The sequence below is a fragment of the Corythoichthys intestinalis genome, chromosome 22 (genome assembly GCF_030265065.1).
Source record: "Corythoichthys intestinalis isolate RoL2023-P3 chromosome 22, ASM3026506v1, whole genome shotgun sequence".
Lineage (NCBI taxonomy): Eukaryota > Metazoa > Chordata > Actinopteri > Syngnathiformes > Syngnathidae > Corythoichthys > Corythoichthys intestinalis.
Genome location: NC_080416.1, coordinates 28,856,093 through 28,879,447, shown reverse-complemented (window position 1 = coordinate 28,879,447; position 23,355 = coordinate 28,856,093). Strand labels below are relative to the sequence as shown.

General features: G+C 39.5%; 1 protein-coding gene across 3 annotated transcripts in view; it reads left to right on the top strand.

Annotated features, from left to right (window-relative positions):
* The window catches only part of atp9b (ATPase phospholipid transporting 9B), an 88,272-nt gene that overhangs the window by 39,989 nt on the left and 24,928 nt on the right, over window positions 1-23,355 (top strand). For all 3 annotated transcript variants that reach the window (XM_057827890.1, XM_057827889.1, XM_057827891.1), the window contains exons 11-15: window positions 2,679-2,755; window positions 9,991-10,151; window positions 13,413-13,555; window positions 14,038-14,150; window positions 16,364-16,597. In XM_057827890.1, the coding sequence (XP_057683873.1) occupies window positions 2,679-2,755; window positions 9,991-10,151; window positions 13,413-13,555; window positions 14,038-14,150; window positions 16,364-16,597 (728 nt within the window). The remainder of the gene's footprint in view (window positions 1-2,678; window positions 2,756-9,990; window positions 10,152-13,412; window positions 13,556-14,037; window positions 14,151-16,363; window positions 16,598-23,355) is intronic.

The following is a 23,355-nucleotide window of genomic DNA, read 5'->3' as shown; positions in this document are numbered from 1 at the left end:
GATGGTTGTGCGTGAAAATCCCAGTAGATCAGCAGTTTCTGAAATACTCAGACCAGCCCTTCTGGCACCAACAACCAGTGTTGTTAATTTTACTTTAAAAAAGTAATTAATTACAGTTACAAATTACTTCTCCCAAAAAGTAATTGCGTTAGTAACTCAGTTACCTGAATGTAAGAGTAATTAGTTACTTGGCAAAGTAACTAGTGATAATTTTCTTTTTTTTCTCAAAAAAAAACTGGTCACGCAATGTGAATTTTAAAGGGTTTGGGGGATAATTGGCCCTAGCCCAATTCTTTACCTTCCACTTAACTAGACACAACGATATTGCGATAACTAGATAGTAACCTTTGCTATGTGTGGAAGTCATTTAAAGTTGTAAATCAACCATTAAAGTTGTTAAAATTGTTCCCGTTATTGCAATAGTTCCCTTCTGTCTACTTTAAACATAAAAGTTTTATAACTGTTTCATCATTTAAAGATAGATTTAAGTTAAGATTTTGCCGATTTAGGAGCATTTTAGATTAATTTTTTTTTTTTTTTTTTAAAGTTACTTAGGTTCGCTAGGAAGGATCTCTACATCAGAGCCTTCCTGAGAGGTCTACTGCTTTAAGATGGCGGCTGTTTACTAACGCATGTAGTCTTTAAAACATGTTGCCAATGCAGCTGTGTCTGTCAATTGCATCTAGTTCTATAATATCATATCTACCGTGTCATGTGGGCGTAGTTTGTCGGCTATGGCTACAGTCAGGTATTATTGGAGCCACCGAGCATCGCGTCTTCTCCACTCCTTCTCTGCTCTCTCGTCTCCGTGAGTCCGTTTCTCTCAGACTTTTTTTATTCAACCAACTTAGTAACGCATAGTAACGCACGCCTTTCCCGCCTCAGTAACGGTAACGGCGTTGCCAAGATGAGAAAATTAATTAATTAGATTACTCATTACTGAAAAAAATAACGCCATTAGTAACGCCGTTATATTCTAATGCCGTTATTAACAACACTGCCAACAACCATGCCACGTTCAAAGTCACTCAAATCACCTTTCTTCCCCATACTGATGCTCGGTTTGAACTGCAGGAGATTGTCTTAAATCATGTCTACATGCCTAAATGCACTGAGTTGCCGCCATGTGATTGGCTGATTAGAAATTAAGTATTAACGAGCAGTTGGACAGGTGTACCTAATAAAGTGACCGGTGAGTGTGTGTGTATATATTAGGGCTGTCAAAATTAGCGCGTTAATGCGCGGTAATTAATTTTTTAAATTAATCACGTTAAAATATTTGACGCAATTAACGCACATGTCCCGCTCAGACAGTATTCTGCCTTTTGGTAAGTTTTACAGCAAGGCTTTTTGTGCTGTCTCACAGCGAACTCTTGTGGTCGCTTTGCGACATGGTTTATTGTTTTCTTGACACTGACAGTTCAATATGGCTGCACGACGTCTCAGGCTGACGCCCACGTTGTAGTGTTGTGCTTATATGATCCTTGGACAAGATTTGTCCGTAATTATGGTTGTTGTAAAGAATGTGCATATTATGTTAGTAAGCGAAATGTTATATTTTTTGTATGAGACGCTTTTTGTTTATGTTTAGTGAACCTGTATAGCGTGCTAAGCTAACGTTGTTGCTAATGCAATGCTTGTGTACTTTTTTTTTTTGTAGTTTTACGACGGTCTAAAGAGGACAATGGTTTGAGGCCATTTTATTAATAAATCAGATGAAAAAGGAAGAAGTCTGATTATTAAGGCGTTGTTCACTAGCTGTCTAGCTTTGGAAAAAGTAGACGCTTCGGAGTGAGGACAGCATAGACAGATTTAAATGACAGTAGAGTGAAATGCCCACTACAGTCCTTATGTACCGTATGTTAAATGTATATATCCATCTTGTGTCTTATCTTTCCATTCTAACAATTTATTTTACAGAATATATGTATAACTTACAGAAAAATATGGCATATTTTATAGATGGTTTGAATTGCGATTAATTGCGATTAATTACGATTAATTAATTTTTAAGCTGTAATTAACTCGATTAAAAATTTTAATCGTTTGACAGCCCTAGTATATATGTATATATATAATTTTTTTTGGGGGGGGTGGGGGGGGGTCCAATATGGCACTTTTTACATTTTTGGTTGCCGACCCCTGGCTTAGGTCAAACTGTGTTTGGTGTGAATTTTTTTATTCTTATCAGGTTTGGTTTAAAGTATTCAACATTTTGTATGCTTGATGTGTAAGAAAAAAGATAAAAATTTATCTCTATTTAGGTTGATTTCACAACCTATATCGGTTTTCACACTAATGCATAATTGTTTAGCATCATTGTTCACGGGGAGCAATTGATCACCTCTCAAACTTTTTATTTCTTTTCAGGCCTTTTTTAGTTCCCACATTAAACTTTTGCTGGTTCATTTAATATTAATGAGCCTGTAGTCCTTTGTTTTAAGGCCACCTTAATGAATTGGCGAGTAAAGATGGCGGAGTATCGATTGGATTTTATGAGCTTCCACACAGTGTTTGTGTGAAAGCGCTGAACGTATTAAACGCCTGACTTGAGTGACAATACCTTTCCATGCCCTTATTGTGTTTCATCCATGCAGTTCATCTTACCAAAATGAGTGTGTGTGTATTTAGTGGTGGGGGTCTAATGAGCAACATTACTCCTCTTGTTTGTTTGGCAGGGACTGTGATTGGCGTGGTGATCTACACCGGCAAGGAGACTCGCAGTGTACTCAACACGTCATACGCCAAAAATAAGGTAAAGGTTCTTTCGTCTTCAAGTTATAGGGAATTTAGAGACTGGAATGCACTGCCAGCCGTTTTCAAAGAGTTTCCAAACTTTTTCAGGGGTGCCAATAATTATGGAGGGCACTGTATATGGGTCATTACAGAGCATTGTTGTTTTTGGATTTTCCAAATCTGTACTCATATACTAGCTTTTCGTTAGAAGTACAAGCAAGCTGTTTCTGCTGACAAGAGAAAAATGGCATTTTAGGGGGTAGCCCAGAATTATTTTTGGTATTTTTAAACTCTTTTCAAACTTTCTGGTCTCAGGACAAGTCAATTTATTTAGAAACTTCAGGTTTTAGTATTAAAAACTTGATGGGTGGGACTTAAAATGCCCGCCAATTCTGGAATGACCCATATACATTCATGTGGAAAAATTAGGACACCCTATGAAATATTCAGCTCTTTATTAAGAAATGTTCACAGATCAATTTCTGATCTTGTTTTTTCTTTATCTCTGGAAAAGAAAGTGATCTAATAGCAAGTAAACAACCAAAATTAACATTGTTTTACTCATTAAACCAAATTTATCAACAAAAATGCATATTCTAACTGAGGAAAAACTTAGGACACCCTACCACCTAATAGCAACGACTGAAATAACTTGAGCGAGACGCTTTTTGTAGCCATCTACCAGTCTTTGACACCGGTCTGAAGAAAGTTTGCACCACTCCTCAATGCAGAAAAACTTTCAGCTGTAAGATGTTTGAGGGGTTTCTTGCATGTACAGCCCATTTCAAGTCACCCCACAGCATCTCAATGGGATTAAGATCTGGGCTTTGACTCTACCTTCCCAGGGCTCATTTCTTCCTTTTCAGCCAGTCCTTGGTGGATTTACTGGTATGTTTTGGGTCATTGTCATATTGCAGGGTCCACTTTCGCATAGCTTTAATTTTCTCACAGATGATCTCACATGTTCCTCAAGCACCCTCTGATACACGATTGAATTCATGTTGGAATCTATGATGGTCAGCTGGCCAGGTCCTGCTGAAGCAAAGCATCCCCAAACCATGACACCTCCAACTCCATGCTTCACAGTTGGTATGAAGTTCTTTCCCTGGAATGCTATATTGGGTTTACGCCAAACATGTCCCCTGTTTTGGTGTCCAGATAATTCAATTATAGATTCATCTGTCCAAAGAACATTATTCCAGAAGTCCTGGTCTTTTTCTACATTCACTCTGGCAAACTTCAGTCTGGCCTTCATGTTCTTGGTGCAGATAAAAGGGTTCCTCCTTGCACACCTCCCATGAAGGTTAAACTTGTGAAGTCTCTTTCTGATTGTAGAGGCATGCACTTTCACATCAACAGTAGCAGGAGCCTGCTTTAGGTACCGTAATTACATTTGAGGGGTTTTGGTTCTTTTAGCATCTTCCAGTCTGTTCTCAGGGTGAACTTGCTTGGACGGACAGACCTGGGCATGTTGGCAGTTGTTTTGAATTTTCTCCATTTGTAGACCATTTTCCGGACAGTGGAATGGCTGATTTTATATTCTTTTGAGATCTTTTGAAATCCTTTAACAGACTAATAAGTGTCTACAATATTCTTTCTGAAGGCCTCAGACAGCTCCTTTGATCTCACCATGGTGTTTTCTCTCACTTCAACAGTCAGTCACTGTTGATAGTATTCTACGTTGAGGAGTGGGGCAAACTGTCTTCAGACTGATGTCAAAGACTGGTAGATGGTTACAAAAAGTGTCTCACTGAAGTTATTTCAGCCTAAGGGGGTAGACTAGCTATTAGGTGGTAGGGTGTCCTAACTTTTTCTTAAGTTAGAATATGCAATTGAATCACTTTCTGTGAACAATTCTTAAGCACGAACTGAATATTTAATGGGGTGTCCGAATTTTTTCACATGACTGTCGTAGGTGGCAGTAAACTACTGTATTGGGTTCTGGTGGAAAAATATATGTCCGTGGCAGTGAACGAATTGAATGAGTTTGGACGGTTTAAACCGTAAATCTAAATCACCAATCAATTCCTACACTTAAGGTATTTTTTCATTTTTCTTTTTTTTTGTGGTAACCTTGACTTTCCTGATAAAGCTTCTCTTGTTAATGGGGAAAAGGTCAGCGCCGTTGGCTAATTACCCAAAAGGGAAATTAACTAAGGGGAGGATTTAAATGACATTTTCTAGCGAGGAGTTAATCCGGCACAATCCCCCGTCGAGTGTTTTGTTCCCAGAGATTGATGAAAATGATTTCGCTGGTCGGTTGATGGAGGTTTCGGCTGTCATGTTTATAATTTTTTTAGCACGTAAATAATGTCGCATCTACAGCTACGGGAGGTTAGACTTACACGGTGTGGTTCAAGTGACACAATTCTTCTTTGTAAGTGGATTAAAAACAAGGTTTTTATTGGCTGTGAGTGCACCTTTTTTTTCTTTTATAGTTATTTGTCATTTGTTTCATGCTTTCTAATGTAAACATATGGATGGGATTTACTGTAACTTTGAATGTAAGATTAAAAAAGGGGATGCATTTAATGGGAATTGTGCACTCACACCAACAATTTAAGTCCAGCCAAACGTTACTTAAACCCTTGTGTTTTGTGTAAACCGGCTCCAGTCTGAGAGGAATTCAATATTTCAAGGAGATGATGTCACAAGTGCCGATACTGTGAGTGGAGATTGCGGGGCGGTAAAGTCGATAAAGTCACGCAGCACAATGTTTTTGGCCTCATATAATCGAGTTTCAACAATGATCTGCCTGACGGGATGCCAGATGAGGATCGTCTCTTTGTGTGTGTGATCGTCAGATGTGGCCTCTCAGAACAATGTTGTTTTGTCACGAAAAGCGGCACGTCCCTCAAACTGTTATTGTGGAACAAGCTAGGAATCAATGTCCGTTAATTTCGACGTAGCGTGACATCTCAAGCTAAAAGCAATATGCTGTATCCGATCCTTACAAACAGTTCGAATAAAGGACATACAGTGGGGCAAATAAGTATTTAGTCAACCACCAATTGTGCAAGTTCTCCTACTTGAAAAGATTAGAGAGGCCTGTAATTTTCAACATGGGTAAACCTCAACCATGAGAGAATGAATGTGGGGGAAAAAAAAAGAAAATCACATTGTTTGATTTTTAAAGAATTTATTTCCAAATTAGAGTGGAAAATAAGTATTTGCTCACCTACAAACAAGCAAGATTTCTGGCTGTCAAAGAGGTCTAACTTCTTCTAACGAGGCTCAACTCGTTACCTGGATTAATGGCACCTGTTTTAACTCATTATCGGTATACAAGACACCTGTCCACAAACTCAGTCAGTCACACTCCAAACTCCACTATGGCCAAGACCAAACAGCTTTCGAAGGACACCAGAGACAAAATTGTAGACCTGCACTAGGCTGGGAAGACTGAATCTGCAATAGGTGAAACGCTTGGTATAAAGAAATCAACTGTGGGAGCAATTATTAGAAAATGGAAGACATACAAGACCACTGATAATCTCCCTCGATCTGGGGCTCCATGCAAGAACTCACCCCGTGGCGTCAAAATGTTAACAAGAACGGTGAGCAAAAATCCCAGAACCACACAGGGGACCTAGTGAATGACCTACAGAGAGCTGGGACCACAGTAACAAAGGCTACTATCAGTAACACAATGCGCCGCTAGGGACTCAAATCCTGCACTGCCAGACATGTTCCTCTGCTGAAGAAAGTCTCCAGATCTCAACCCCATAGAAAATCTGTGGAGGAAGCTGAAAGTCCGTGTTTCCCAAAGACAGCCACAAAACATCACTGTTCTAGAGGAGATCTGCATGGAGGAATGGGCCAAAATACCAGCAACAGTGTGTGAAAAGCTTGTGAGTTACACAAGAGTTACAGAATACGTTTGGCCTCAGTTATTGCCAACAAAGAGTACATAACAAAGTATTGAGATGAATTTTGATATAGACCAAATACTTATTATCCACCATGATTTGCAAATACTTTAAAAATGAAACAATGTGATTTTCGTTTTTTTTCCCCACAATCTGTCTCTCATGGTTGAGGTTTACCCATGTTGACGATTACAGGCCTCTCTAATATTTTCAAGTGGGAGAACTTGCACAGTTAGTGGTTGACTAAATACTTATTTGCCCCACTGTACTTTAGGTGATTCTGGGGTGCAGCAGGAATACCCCAAAAAAAAGCGTTTCAAGTACAGTGGTGCCTCAAGATAAACATTTATCTTTCCAGAGTTGCTTTCATATCATGATATTTTCGGATATTGAAACGTGATTTACATGTAAATCGCCAAATTCGTTCCAAGCTATGCTAAAAAACATTCAGGTTGCCATCATGTCCTTTGATAGTCTGTTTTTCTTTGTAATGCTTTGCTCCCCCCCCCCCAGTGGTGCTTCAGTGTAACTGGTTTGTGAGGTTCCAGCTCATTCTACAGATGTTATCACATGACTACTCAAGTTCATTGCAAAATCTTCTTTTCCTTTCGGCTTTGCCCTTCAGGGGTCGCCACAGCTGGTGTCGTCGTAGCATTCTGTTTGATGGGCTTCACGACCGATGAAACCTTGATGAATGCGCTTTCTTGGAAGTTTGGGACACTCGAAAAATGGGTCTCATGCCTCCAGTTGTTCAATGTAGTTCACAACAACAACATGCTATTCGCTTCTTGCCAAAACTAGTAAAGCTTATTACGAGGCAATTACAATCCCTCATATTCCTTAAAAAAGATTCACTGTTTTCTTGTTGCTTGCTTATTGCTTTCTTTGTTCTTTACACTATTAGGGGGTAAACGTTCGGTCTTTTAACCGAAAACCGAAATGCAATTTTAGCTATTTTCGGCAGAAGGTTTTGGGCGCTGAATTTTCAGTTACATCTCTATTTTTATTTTAATATGAAGCAAAGAAAGCGTTGGAAATTTTTCGTAAAATGAATTTTTCATGTACCGAAGCGTTCGTATCTCAAGGTACCACTGTATCTGTTCTTCTTTATCTTGGTGTTACTTAAAAAATTACATTACAAGCAAGTGACTAATGTTGCTAATTCGCTTTGGCTAATGCTAACTCTGATGTCAAGCAGAGGGCTTACAATTATATCCATTCGGCCTCAGTTGAGACACCGGTCCACAACTGTGAAACAACCTTAATGTAGGTTATTAATTCATTAGCTGCCATTGACGGCAATAGATAGGACATATATCGCCGTTAGTGGCAATGAAGCATGATCACTCAGTATATTTATAGTTCTTAGCTCAAGTGAAGTTTGGTGTCTACATGGTATTTGTGTTCCGGCGCGTATTTAACAGTTGTGTTGAATGTGTACATGTTTCTTTGTCACAGTTTCACAAACACAAGAAACACAGTTTCACAAAGGCTTTGAGTTTTATTGGCAGACATTCAATGTTAGCTAGCTGTTTGGCAGTGCACAAGGAAACACACTGTTTTGGGCAATACATTTATATACATATATATATATATATATATATATATATATATATATATATATTTTTTTTTTTTAAGAGCTAGAAAGTAACTACATAATAATCCAGAAATACAATGGCATTGTCAAAAGAAACAAAAATATATACGTTTTATCCTCTGCGACACCGGAAAAAGAGGAACTTTTGTTTAAAAAAAAAAAAAAAAATTCCGGTATCGGATTGGGACTTTGTATCGGCAGATTCTCAAAATCAGGTGACTCTAACTCTGGTTTAAAAATATGCAGACCCTGATAAATATATTTAGAAAACCTGATTTTATTTTTTAAAATTTTTTACCCGAAAAAAACTAACAAGCCTATTTTGACAAAGTCCAGATACTGTACCTGTGTTCACATGTATTGTCTAAAACTTAAATTCCCACCATAAATGACCCAAATAAATCGCAAGTACTTTAGGAACACGGATTTCACACGCACATTTAACCAAGCGCTGCGAAGGCATGACAAATCATTCCTCTTTTAATGGCGTTTAGACGACTGAAGTGAAATATGTTCTTTTATTCACTGATCACATCTTTAAGGTTGAGGTAATTGAGCCCTTTCCCTTCATGCCCCCCCCCCCCCCCCCCCCCAACCCGTCTCAACTGGCCGTATAATGACTTCATCCGATCCCCGTCCAAGCCTGGAGAACGTAGAACGGCCATTGTTCTGGCTAAAGGCGATCCTTTTGCTTTTCAGCTGTGTGCTCTGTCTTAATTTTTCTTCATTTTAATCCCACAGTGCCCCCCCTTTTCTATTTTTCTCAATAGCTCAAGCATGAACCTTGTAGTTGTGGCCCCCGCCCACTCCGAGCTCAGCTACTGGGAGTTTTAACATCCACTGATAAATCAGTCACACCGTTCTTGTGGCCCGAGCCGGTCCTCGGGGGGAAATGTGCTTGGTGGGGGTCCAGTAGCAGTGGAGGAATTCTCCTTCTCCCTCCCTGCTTGCTTTCTATTCATCGTGGCTCCTTGAGCGCAGGGAAATGTTATGTTGGTGTTTTTTTTTTTCTTTTTTTTTTTGTCAGCGCTGCGTCACATGAAAGCCCTCTGTGTACGCTGCCAAAAATGGGTCGGCCGGCTTCTTTATTTGACATCTTTTTCCCACATGCTCCATTGGCTGCGAGATGCACTTGAAAAATAAAAGACAACTTTGACCCCGCTACTCCCCATCCCCTTTTTTTTGTCCCTTTTCTCCCTAGTGCCATCTCAATATGGGAACTCCTGTGACCTCTGTTCGTATTCAAAGGTGACAATGTAGTTTGCAAAAAAAAAAAAAAAATGCCAATAACTGCGTTTATGTTGTACACGTGGTTTACATGACAAAAGCGTGCAACTAAGAAGTGCTTTCTTTGGTTGTCTTTTGGAAATAATACGAAACGTTTTCCTTGCATGACTTGCAAATGACGCTTAGGTTTTTCTATTAGTCGTGGTATAAATATGTATTATCAACATTCAAAAAAATTAAACAGGAGAAATTCTTTAAGTTTGTTAATTCTCCCTTTAACTCTTTATTGATTTAATTTTTTTTGTAATAAAAACATAAATGGTGGAAATAGCAAAAAGTCTTGTTTTGTCATTAAAACCCCATATTTAGACCATAATCTATTTTATTACACGTGATACGTTATACTGTACTGTCATAATGCAGTGACTGTTGTTTATGTAATTATTTTTGGACCAGAATTACCTGTGATACACACACATTCATCTCCATATTATTATGCTCAATGTACGATATCTTTGATACAGTGATAGTTTTTTTCCCCCTCCTCTCATCTTTCCACAGGTGGGCCTACTTGACTTGGAACTAAATCGCCTGACCAAGGCCCTGTTTTTGGCCCAGTTGGTTCTGGCCATCGTCATGGAAGCGCTGCACGGCTTCGTGGGCCCCTGGTTCCGCAACCTCTTTCGCTTTGTTGTCCTCTTCTCCTACATCATCCCCATAAGGTACTACAGAAAAGCTAATTCATTCTAAGGATGTCAAAACCAATCGATTAATCGACAACTTATGATTCATGAATTTTTTTTTTTTTTTTTTTTTGACAAATTTCCATCCATCCATTATTTACTGCTTAAACCGTGTGGGTCGTGGGGGCAGAAGCTTTAGCAGTGAAGGCCAGACTTCCTCTCCCTAACCACTTCAACCAGCTCCTCCGGCGGGATCCCAAGCCGTTCCCAAGCCAGCCAAGATACATAGTCTCTCTCCGGTCTGTCGTGGGTTGTCTCTGGGGCCTACAGCCGGTGGGACATGCCCGGAACACCTCTCCAGGGAGGCGTCTAGGAGGCATCCAGGCCAGATGCCTGAGCCACTTCAGCTGGCTCTTGTCAACGCGGAGGAGTAGCGGCTCGACCCTCGCGGATGACCGAGCTTCTCACCCTATTTCTAAGGGAGAGCCCGGACACCCTGAAACTCTTTTCTGCCTTGTACAGTGGGGAGAACAAGTATTTCATACATTGCCAATGGGAAAACCCAAGTATTTGATACACTGCTAATAGGAAAACCCTTTGGCAGTGTATCAAATACTTGTTCTCCCCACTGTATATGGGACCTGGTTCTTTTGATCACGACCCCCTTTCATGACCATAGGTGAGGGTAGGAGCGTAGATCAACTGGTAAATCAAGAGCTTCGCCTTTTGGCTCAGCTCCTTCTTCACCTCTACGGACCGGTGCAGAGTCCGCATCACTGCAGACACTCCACCGATCAGCCTATAGATCGCCCGCTCCCTCCTGCCCTCACGTGTGAACATGACCCCAAGATACTTAAACTCCTCCACTTGGGGCAAGGTCTCATCCTCGACCCGGAGAGGGCACGCCACCCTTTTCCGACTGAGGATCATGGTCTCAGATTTGGAGGTGCTAATATTCATCCCAACTGCTTCACACTCAGCTGCGTACCGCTCCAGTGAGAGTTGGCAATCACGGCTTGATGAAGCCAGCAGCACCACACAATCTGCAAAACGCAATGATGCAATGCTGAGGCCAGTAAACCGGACCCGATCTACGCTTCCGCTGCGCCTACAAATTCTTTCCACATAACTTATGAACAGCATCAGTGACAAAGGGCAACCTTGGTGGAGTGCAACTCTCACCCAAACATTTGACACTGTTCGGACAGGGACCGAACAGCCCCTTCCAAGGGGCTCGGTACCCCATACTGATGACGCACCCCCCACAGGACTCCCCGAGGGACACGGTTGAACACCTTCTCCAAATCCACAAAACACATGTAGACCGGCAGGGCAAGCTCCCATGCAAGCTCGAGGACCCTGCCGAGGGGGTAGAGCTGGTCCACTGTTCCACGGCCAGAACCAAAACCACACAGCTCCTCCTGAATCCAAGATTCGATTTCCCGACGGACCTTCCTCTCCAGCACCCCTGAATAGACTTTTCTGGGTAGGGTGAGGAGTGTGATTCCTTTATAGTTGGAAAACTTCTTAAAAAGGGGGACCACCACCACCACAAATATTCCTATAATCGATAGAACCATTGTTGGGTATTATTCAAAATCCTCTTAATTCATTCAACGGTAAATAGTTAACACAACCAGATTGATAATCCTTGTAATCAATCAGATTAAGCAAAAACAGATGTTTATAAATGTCTTTGGAAAACGGTGCTTAATGTTTTCCCCTATTTTCTGACATGGTATGAACCAAACCAGTAACATAAAAATATTTGGATGCTGAAGTGTTTATTGAGCTAATAACCGTTGAACTAAATGTCAAATAAAAAAGGTCTATTAAGCCTTGTTCAGACTGGAAGCTAAAATCAGATTTTTAGCCCATTTAGATTGAAACTGGATGACTCTTTTGTAGTCTGAACAGTTCCAAAGCACAGAAATCAAATTTTTGCAAGACTGATTGACACCACATACGGAACGTTGTTTTATATCAGATATGGACAATGATGCTTCAGTCTGAACAGCTCGAATGGGATTGGACTGTTCGTCCCTTTACTATGCTGCCCGATGCCTTCGTTGCCACAACAACCTGTCAGGTGTGCCAATAATCTGGATCTTTCTGAACAGGCCTGGATCCGATTTGGACACTTGCCAAAAGTAGTGTGAACAGCTAGCCCAAAAAATCTGATATGAGGAGAAATCCGATCTGAATCGGATATGCCTGCAGTCTGAACTCAACCGTAATAGTTTCAAAAAACTTTTGGATAGTACACGATTGCTCCCTCTAGCATGATTTTGTTAAAAAAAATATTTGGTTAAATTTTTATTAATACCAATTAAACATCAATACAGGAAGTCCCCGCCAGCGTACTTGACTTAAGCGATTTCAGCCGCCATTTCGTCTCCAGTCGTATTTTTATAGTCATATAAACAGTACCTTATTGTACCTGACATGATCTTCTTTTTTACGTTACGTTTTTTACATTTTACATATTTTATGACGTGTTCTGTCCTCACTAAAAGTGAAGTTGTTCAGTTTTACAGATATCAAACAAGACAATTGTGCTCTTTGAAGCTTTTTACATCCTTCACTTTTGACAATTTGTAAAGCTGTAAAACACATACGTACACTTATGTTCAAAATGACACGAGTTTTACAATATAACACTTGACACAAAACAAGTTCAAATGTCCATGTAGTTTGATCAATATGTAAATTTAGTGGATTAAATTATTTTAATTTGCCAAACAAAAGCCAGCTACCTTAAATTCTAAGGATTCTAACGTATTTACAGTTCTCATAGCAAGTTGCTCACACGTATCCCCACAAAATGTAGCTTAAACTTAATTACAAATGCCTACACGAACATATATTAGATAAAACAATTTACAGCCTCATGTGGGCCAAACCAGAGCACAGCTGTCCTTTATCCATGTCAGACAAGAGTCTGCTCCTCAGTCATAAGGCGACAGTCCAGCCAGACCCAACGCGGCCACCAGAGGGCAGGGTATCCTCCATCATTAAACAAAATACAATACTTTTCGACTTTTTGGATAGTTATTTTGGGGCACTTGAAGGGTTAATTCCGACTTACTCGAATATTTCATTTACGTCGCCAGCGTAGGAACGGAACTCATTCGTAATCCGGGAATACCTGTATTTGATAAATGCAAAAAAAAAAAAAAAATTGGTGATAAATGATTTCTCAAATTTTTATGAAAATCTTCATCCAATTAAGTGATAGAAAATCATTCATACTCATTTTCTTGTAATGACTTACAACTGCTCATTTGCCTCCTGGTGCAGCCTGCGGGTGAATCTGGACATGGGAAAAGCGGCCTACGGCTGGATGATCATGAAGGATGAGAACATTCCCGGCACAGTGGTGAGGACCAGCACCATCCCGGAAGAACTGGGCAGACTGGTCTACCTGCTGACCGACAAAACAGGCAAGAAAGACCAAAAATGCACACGGCACCTCTTTTATCTGCAGGTTGATAAACACCCTCTGCTCGCTTTGTCTAAAACTCGCTGATCTAGGTAGGGATGGATTAGATTTTAGTGCCTATTTATCCAGGTTGATGGTTAATAGAATGAGAAGCAATCAATCAGAGAGAACCAGTTAAACCCTGTGGCACATCCCGGCAGCAACATCCATTAAACAGCGCCATCGTCCTCATCCCCCTCTCATCTCCTGTAGGTACATTTACTTAGTTCGCTTGCGTTTTGTTCGGTAATTAGAGAGGACATGCTGTATGTATCAGCTATGAGATTAGGCTTGGATGTGGGTCATGTGATGCATTTTCAGCAAAGATTCTTTTCCAGTTGCTGCAGGTTGAATGTGTCCCAATAATTTTGTCATTATATTGCTTCACATTAAATAATTTAGATGTGATGTGTGTGTTTGTAATGATATCCATGTTGCCCGCAGGCACTTTGACACAAAACGTGATGATCTTCAAGAGGCTGCACCTTGGAACTGTATCCTATGGCACCGACACCATGGATGAGATCCAGAGTCATATCATCCAGTCCTATGCTCAGGTCAGACCCGTTAGCTCATTGGCAGCCATTAACTACAAGGACAACGCCAACTTGGTGATGGTAATACAGACTCAGCAGGAAAAGCAGGACACTATTTTCAATTAAACCCACCTTGAAGTCGCGAACTGTATGTAATAAATAAATAAATGTTGTCCGAGCGTTTAACATTGGGAAGTCTGGGCTTTTTTTTTTGGCTATGCTTAAAGTCTAGCCATGAGCAATTAGCCTCCTGAAGGCAACTACAAACTAGTAACATCTAATAAATGCAATTTTGCCAACTGGCTCTCCATAATACTTATACTGACCAGAAAAGCCAAGTGGCTCTGCTTTAGACTGGCCGGTGTTTTAGGAGGACACTCGCCATTCTGAAGCCAATGCTAACTAAAATGTCACGCTAACACGATGCGTTACATTTAGCGTCTGATGATCACTCAGCACAGACCTTTAAAGGCTAAAGTAACATTGCAAATGCCCTCTTGCCAAGATAAAACAAATCTTACCATGTTTCCAAACTAGCAAGATGTAGCACAGCCTAGCTTAACACATCCTAAACCCCTAGTCAGGAGAGTGAGGGAGCGGCCGCAGCACATGAGTGAAACGACCCAAACACTGTTCCGATGCTAGCTGACGTACTCCACGTACAATATGAAAATGTCACGCATTGTAGACATGTGACAGAAACCATGTCTCATTTATGTCTCGTCGTCGTCTCGTCAGACGAAAACTGGCATTAGTCTCATTCAGAAGTGGGTTGTAACGCATTGCATTTACTCCGTTACATTTACTTGAGTAACTTTTTGAGAAAAATGTAGTTTTACGAAGCCATACTTTTTACTTGAGTAGATTTGTGAAGAAGAAACGCTACTCATACCCCTCTACTTTTGGACTACACTAGTTGTTACATTTTTCCTTTTTAATCTACATATTAGATTTTTACATTTTTTTTCTTGCAAGAGACACCAACTTTGGCTTAACCAACAATAATCGCATGACTCCATTATACCAATTGGACTCAAGCAGCTTGCTGTTCTATGATCACGCCGGCCTGTTCAATCACATGGAGACTTTAAAGCACTGTAAAAAATTAAGTATTTGACAAAGAGCGCCGCCGTCAACTCGAAAGCGCAGTTTAATCTCTTCCCCTAGTTTTTATTTGGCACCAATTGACCACGGAAAACCGGAGATATGACACTTTTAGTTTTATAACAGGAAATATGTTTTCTCCACTAGAGGGCACTCATGCTCTTTGGACGAATAATGCTTCATTTCTGTAGATTTTTTTTTCTGTCGCCGGAATTCAATGGGGTTTTTTTTTGTATTTCTTTGGCTTAAAGTGGTTATTTAAAAGGTTATAGTATAATAATAACAGTTCACAGAGAGAAAAAAATACCATTGTTTAAAAAAAAAAAAATCAAAAGCGTAAGCACGTACTCACAATGTTACTCATTACTTGAGTATTCTGACAAAATACTTTTTTACTTGTACTTGAGTACATTTTTTGGATGACTACTTTTACTTGAGTAATATTATTTTGAAGGAACACTACTTGTACTTGAGGTAAGATTTTTGGCTTCACTACCCACCTCTGGTCTCATTATGTTGTCGTCTTTCAAGCCAGGATTTTAGCTCGTTATTGTCACGTCATAGTCATGAAAAAAATTGTCCGCCGAAATATTTTCGCTATCGTCATTGTTGACGAAAACAACACTGCAGTGGCAACACGTTAAATTTTGCTCAAAACTTATGACTTTTTTAATTATAGTTTTAGTTGTGCACTAACACCGTGTGGTGTACACTGGACTGCATTCCATGAAGTTGTGTGGCCGCCACGTATTTTCGAATATATATTGAATATTGTTGTATACCTAAGACAATGAAAGTCATCAAATGGTTATTAAATTTTAAAAAATGATACAGTGACAAATGACAATACTGTAATTGTATATTATAATACAGAAAAGGTGGCGGGCACACGGCTTTATGAAATGCAGTTCCATGTACGCCAAACATGGTTGGTACGCAGCTTCATTTATAGATAATACTAACAAGTACTTGTATAATTTCTGCATTAAGCATACAAAATTGAAATGAAAATTGTTAATGACATTTTGTTTCAAGGAATTTTTGATTGGATGGGGCCCCACTTTTGTGTAATTATTGCATCATGATGATGATAGCATTGTTTTCAAAGTATGACCGTCATTTCTTGTCAGAATTCTACCAGTGGGAGCACTGGCGACTCCACCACGGTTTCCCAGAAATCCCAAACTCCAGGCCCCAAAGTCCGCAAGAGCGTCAGCAGCCGCATTCACGAGGCGGTGAAAGCCATCGCGTTGTGCCACAATGTCACCCCAGTCTATGAGCCATCCGGCGAGACTGATACGGCGGAGGCCGACCAAGACTTTAGCGACGACAATCGCACCTACCAGGCCTCCAGTCCTGATGAGGTAACACCCACACCTCCCCTCCAATCTAATGGTATAGTCTTACCAAATGATCTAAATAGTGCCAATTTGTCATTTTATGAGCAGCTAGCCAAAAGGTTGTGAGCTCCTGAAGGAGGTTAAGCTATTTAAAGGTCTCTCTAGGCCATTCTGAGAATTTATGACCTCAGCCAAAGGAAACGAAAACTCTTCCCCAAAGGCATCATCAGGCATGTTCTACGTCGTCCTGATTCATTTATTTTTTGCTGTGGTTCCAATTAAAATGTTCATATGTATTTAAGAGGGAATGCCATTTCTTTTTGCTGTTTTTTTATAGAAGCGGTACCTTTCAACATGGATGCATATATGAACGACTTATTGATTAGTTGAGATAGTCTATGAATTGGCTATCCCAAGATGTTGGTGGTTTTTTTTATTTATTTTTATTTTTTTTTTATTATCAAGAACGCCAATCAAAAAGCAGATAAAGGGAAAGCAAAATCTGTTATTTTGCCTACCTGTCTCTGCTGATGTATATATTTACTTCAATTCCCTCACACACCGCCGCACCCCTAAAATCCATTGACTCACTTGGATTGATCAATATTTAATTTACTCCCAGAGGTGACAAGAGGCCCCTTTTCCCCTTCTAGTGTTGTCTTTTGTTCTTCTTTTTGTTTCTTTGTCTTTCCATGATCATTGAATGTACTATCACCTCTTAATGATCCGCTTCAGTTCTCCAATTGGAAGACCTTTGCAATCGTAAATAATGCTAGTGCCAACAACATCCCCATTTAAAAGCTATTATGTAATTGCGGTGTATTATAAACAAAATTTATAATATTATAGCAGTAACATCCTATTATAGAATACATTTGATTTCTTTAGAGGAAAAATACTTTACAGTTTTGTAGATTTACTTAAGTGTCAGCCGATTTAGAGCACTTTGATATCTTCAGGTCTACACAATATTGTATTATGACTATGTAAACTCAGACTTTCAACAGAAAAAATACATTAAGAATCGGCAGTGAAACATAAGTTGGTTTCCTTAAAACCTTTATTTATTTGTTTAATGGTTTTTTGACTTTTCATGTCACTGGAACTGAATTAATATCTTAACATTATGACTTGGAAAAAGAATAATTCATGTAAGGGTACAGCTTTATATCCTGGCAAATTGTGTCTCTGCTCATGTGAACACCTGTCCCCCCCTTAAAAGTACTTTTATTTTCATAACATTACAACTTTTACCCCGCAAAAAAACTCCCCATGCCATTTAGGGTTTAACACCAATTGAACATAAGTAATATGTTTATCTTATTATTGCTTCCTGGACCATAAAGGTTTGAGAAACCCCAATCTAAGCATTTAAATTAGGGATGTCCCGTTCGCATATATTTGCACCTGTGTCCGAGTCACCTAATTTTGAGAATCTGCCGATACAGAGTCCCGATCAGATACCAAAAAGAAAGGCAAGGCAATTTTTTTTGTATAGCACAATTCAACCCAAGGCAATTCAAAGTGCTTCACATCACATGAAGATCCACAGAGATGAAATGATTCGTGAAAATCCCATTAAATCAAAAAGAAAATTAAAAGCAAAGACAATTGAAACAGGAAATACACGTAAAAAGTACATTAAATCATCAAGTGAATTCAAAAATAATTGAAATCGTAAAAGGAAATAAAACAAACAAAAAAGAATAAAAATCAAATAACTTGAAATTTGAAATATATAGACAGTTATGAATATATGCTGTGGTAAACAATAGCGTTTTTAGCCCTGATTTAAAGGAGCTAACAGTTTTAGCACACTTCAGACCTTCAGGTACCTTGTTCCAGAGGTGAGGAGCATAATAACTAAATGCTGCCTCCCCCTGCGCTTCGTAGGGCTCAAACAAATCAAGCATGTATTTTGGTCCAAGAAGTTATAGTATTTTATAGTCTATCCTTAAACTCACTGGAAGCAAGTGAAACGATTTCAGAACCGGTGTAATATTGTCCAGTTTCCTTTTATTTGTAAGGACTCTGGCAGCATCATTCTGTACTAGCTGCAGCTTCCTGACTTTATTTTTTTTTAAGTTAAAACCTGTAAATATACCGATGCAATAGTCCAATTTACTAAAGAGGAATGCATGTATAAGTTGTTCCATGTCTTGTTTAAAGGAAAGAAAGTGCATTGTTTTTTTTTCTTTAATTTGAACAAAAGTTGCAAACATGTTACTGTACTGTACTCTTTACAGTACTTGCTCTTCTGCTTTTTCCGGGAGTGTTGCGGAGTATAAAATGTATATATTTTTGTTTCTTTTGGCAATGTCATTGTATTTCTGGATTATTTTGTTAATTAATCAAGTGATTGGATCAGGGACATCCCTAATTAAAATCAAGGCTTTTCACCCGTTGGCTGCTAGGCATGTGCCTGTATGAGATTTTGACGGTATGACAACCTTAAGCCAAAATATCACGGTTTCCCGGTATCACGGTATTGCAGTTACAGTTCTAAAATGTGTTCCTTTGAGATATCTGGGTTTAAAAAAAAAAGTTTTTCCATCGAACACGATTTTTATTTTTATTTTTTTTAATTATTAGCAAATTAGATCATAAGTATAAAGTTAAGTAAAAATTAATGTTAAAAAAAAAAAAAATTCTAAATGAAATTACAATACATGCAGGCCTTTATCTGAGCCTAAACCCGCAGCCAACACTATTACCTTCAGTACAAAAACAATTGAATTATTTTCCATAAAAATCACATGTGTATGACTCGTATCATGTTTACATTATACACACACTCTTTCTCAACACAGTTGCCAGAGAGAAAATAACACCAAGTTTTACCACCACTAGACACTAAACACGCTGGGGTTAACTCTCGTAGCTGGTGGGAAACGTTCATGACAGTGTTTACTAACCTTTATTTTTGTATAAATGTGAAATCATATTGGAGGTATTGCCTCCTCAGCAGCCACCCTCCGCTAACATTTTTACATGTCGGTTGGCCCTCCTCCTCCGCGCCCGTCTGTAACTTTTCTGTAGCCGGCGATTTCGTTTTCTTCGATAGGCGACAAAGTTCAGGAGTTTACCCTCCTCCAGCCATCGTGTAGCACAGCTGACTCACTGACACTGAGCAATAACCGGTGGGGGAGGGTCAAGCCTTGCAGCTGCAAGCGAGGGATTTTTCCATGCATTTTTGGGACTTAAAAAAATAGTTCATACCATCCCGACGGCACATGTCTATTGGCTGCCATCCTACCGCGATAGGGTCTGCTGAATGGAAGGGTGGTAGCGAATGAAAGTTGCTTCATTCCGTGTGTGACAAAATATCGAAATGGTGATACTCGTGATACTTTGCATCCCAAGAGGTTATCGATATGTTCATGCCAAAAATTGAGATACATATTAGGAGTGGGAACCTCTTGGTACGTCACGATACGATATGCAGGCATGACAATCTCTCACCTTTCGGCGAAATTCGCCGTTTTGAAGTCGGAAAGGGGGACCTACGTGAATTGCGTAGATCCGAGGAGAAATTATTTTTGGGAGGGTGGGGGGGTTCGGGAGATTTTTTAAAATTATTATTATCATCATCATGTAATTAACTTAGTACGTAAACTGAGCACTTGAGAAATCGGTTCTTTAGAAAAATGACACTTGGACAGTCGGCAAATCCTTCTAGATGCTTCGCTGACAAGAACCAATCATCGGCCCAAGCTGCGTTCCATTATTCCAAACGCGCGCACTCCTTCCGTGTGTACATGGGAGTGCTCGGAGAGCCTTTGGTTGCATTGCAAAGCTGCGAAAACAAAAAGCAGGCCTGATCCACACCGGGGCAGACCAGAGCGCAGCATACACACTTGCCTGTATTTGCCAGCAGATTGAATTTGGTGAGTAATGGTTTCAATCGTTTTCACATTTTGCGATATAAAAAAGTTACTGTCATTCGTTGCAGCTTGCGTTGAACACTGCCAGAGCTAGCCAAATCTCCCATGAAAAAAAATAGCACCCGTTAAATTGGCGTCAAGCTTGTGTATTTAGCGGTAATATAAACGAAGAAACACACTGTTGAGTCAAATTAAGCGGCATGCTCTCGGATGGAGGGGGGCGCCTCGTATCGCTCCCGTCGTCCACCTGAGACGCGTTATTTTCGGCTGGAACTTGAGCTGACGGCCGGTGTCGGCACAACACCGGGCCGACGAGTGGTGGGAATGACTCTTAAAGCTTTTCAGAAATACAGGGATCCCTCGTTTTTCGCGGTTAATGGGGACCAGAACCCGCCGCAATAAGTGAAAACCGCGAAGTAGCGCCCCCCCCCCCCCCCCATTTTTTTGTGCGTGTTCAATGTATTTATTCAGATTTTACATTGGAAAAAAGATACATATATATAAGACATGTTTTTTCACTTTTTTTCACCAAAGTATCATTTATAAATGGTTTTCAAGCACTTCAAAATGTAAGAATTATGATGTTTTAAACATGTTACTGCCCCACCGAATTATTTTTAAACAAGAATAAAGTAGTAAAAAATGCTTGGCTTTATTAAATGCTTCATAGTGAGTCTACCCAAACCCTCTCAGGCTTTGTTAAACGGTGATTGACACATGTGCAAAGTTTTTCTTTTTATATATATTTTTTTGTTTGAAGCAACTTATTTGATTGAATAATAAAGACATAAATGTCCTAGCCAAAATGTGGCCCAAACGCAAAACATTACTTCAATGGAAAAATTTGTTTCAATCAAGAAAAATAGTTTTCAAATGCTTTTTTTTGTCTCAAATTTATTTTTGCAATCAAAAACTTTTTTTTTTTTAATTGAAGTGACTTTTTTGGGATTAAAAGTATATACTGTATTTTGATTGAAGCAACTTTGTTTTTGATAGAAGTAACTTTGTTTTTTGATTGAATAATAAAAACACAAATCTACCTCCATCGTTATTGAGAGAGAAAGAAATTAAGAAAGCTTTAAAACTAAAAGCCACCGGGGAGTCTGTTTTTTTTTTTTTTTTTTTTTTTTTTTTAATATTTATATTTCATTACATAGACATGCCTCGTAGGGAAAGGAGATTGAGGGATAAAAAAAGGAGTTGGATGAGGCTGCTCAAGGCAGTGGATACCTCATCAGCTGGGTGAATAGCAGACCTGGTAAGAACAAGTTTGCAAGGATAGTCGGGTATTAAGAACAATTATAAACACAATTACAATGTTATTTTTCTATAAGATTTTATGTCATTGCTTTATTAATCATTAGGTGCTAGAGTTGTTAAGTATGTAATAGTTTTGAGAAAACTGCTGTTGGTGGCTCAGTGACCATCTGATGTGGTTTGTTCTCAGATGAACAAGTTGAAGTTTTTGATGCAGAGGTTGAAGGAAGAAAAGAGGCAGACTGACTGAGTCACAGCAGAAAGTGTTGATGACAGTTTTGATTTCTATTCTCTGTTGCCCCCTCCCAATTAAAGTATGTCACAGTCGCAGCCAATTATTATCTAAAGCTGGTTAAAATTGAAGTGATGTTGTTTTAAGGTGTATTAAATACTTGTTTATGTGCCCCTTTTGATCTACAAGCACCCGCCCCTCCACCGGTCTCTGCACGGCCCTGCTGAAACACAGTGTGGGTTGACAGAGCTCAATATTTTGTTGGGGTGTACAGTGTACTGGAACATATTTCCTCCACACCCTTCTCACCTTTTTAACCCCTGACCCATTTTCATGCCTGGATATGATTTGCGCTACAAAGCTCACGATAACGATGATCTGATGATACAACGATTATCGAGACATCGGTCAGGAAATCATTCTAGGATATTCTACAAACAACTAATAAACAGAAAAACAAGCTTCTGCTGTGAATTGGAATGAGTTTATCACTCGTAGACATCCAATCCATTTGAACCACCCTCCCACTTCAAATGGATTGAACGTCTATGGGCGTCAGTGGCAGCCAATGAGGTAATTTTGGGCCATTTACGGTGATTTACCTGTTGATTTTCAGTTACTTCCTGTTGATTTTGGGGCATTTTATGGGTCACTTCCTGTTTATTATGAGTTACAAAACAGGGAGTGACCTGGGAATCACCCAAATGAATAGGCAGTGACTCAAACTCAACAGAATATGACCTGTAAATGCCATAAAATGAACAGCGAGTATCCTGTAAATGCCCTGAAAATCAGACAGAATGACTGTGAATGCTCTGGTTTCGAATGAACGAACGTGCCCAGTCAAAATGGATTGGGCTTTGAGCACCGTCAATGGCAGCCTTAGAGTCAACTGAGACACTATTATGATGGAAAATTTTGGTAGCAACTTGTTGGTTCCTTTTTTTTGTTTTTTGTTTTTTAAACAAACATTGACACCTTTTTAAAACGACATCTCGGTTCTTGGAAAGAGCATATCGCTAACCTTTTGGGATACAAAGTATCACGATATATCACCATTTCGATATTTTGTCACATCCCTAATACGTATCGCTTTAAAAAGGTGTCAATGTTTATATTGCTTTAAAAGGTGAAAAAAAAAAAAAAGGAAACAAGTTGCTACCAAAATCTTCCACCATAATAGAGTAGTTAACTCTATAGCTACCATTGATGGCGCTCGACGGCCAGTTCATTAAAACCGGGGAGGGCGAATGAACGTTCGTTCATTCGAAACCAGAGTCATGCTTTCCGATTTTTGGAGCATTTACTTTGTTCTTTTTAGGGCATTTACAGGTCACCTCCTGTTTACTTTGAGTCACATCCTTTTAATTCCCAGGTCACTTCCTGTTTCTGTAACCCAAAATAAACTG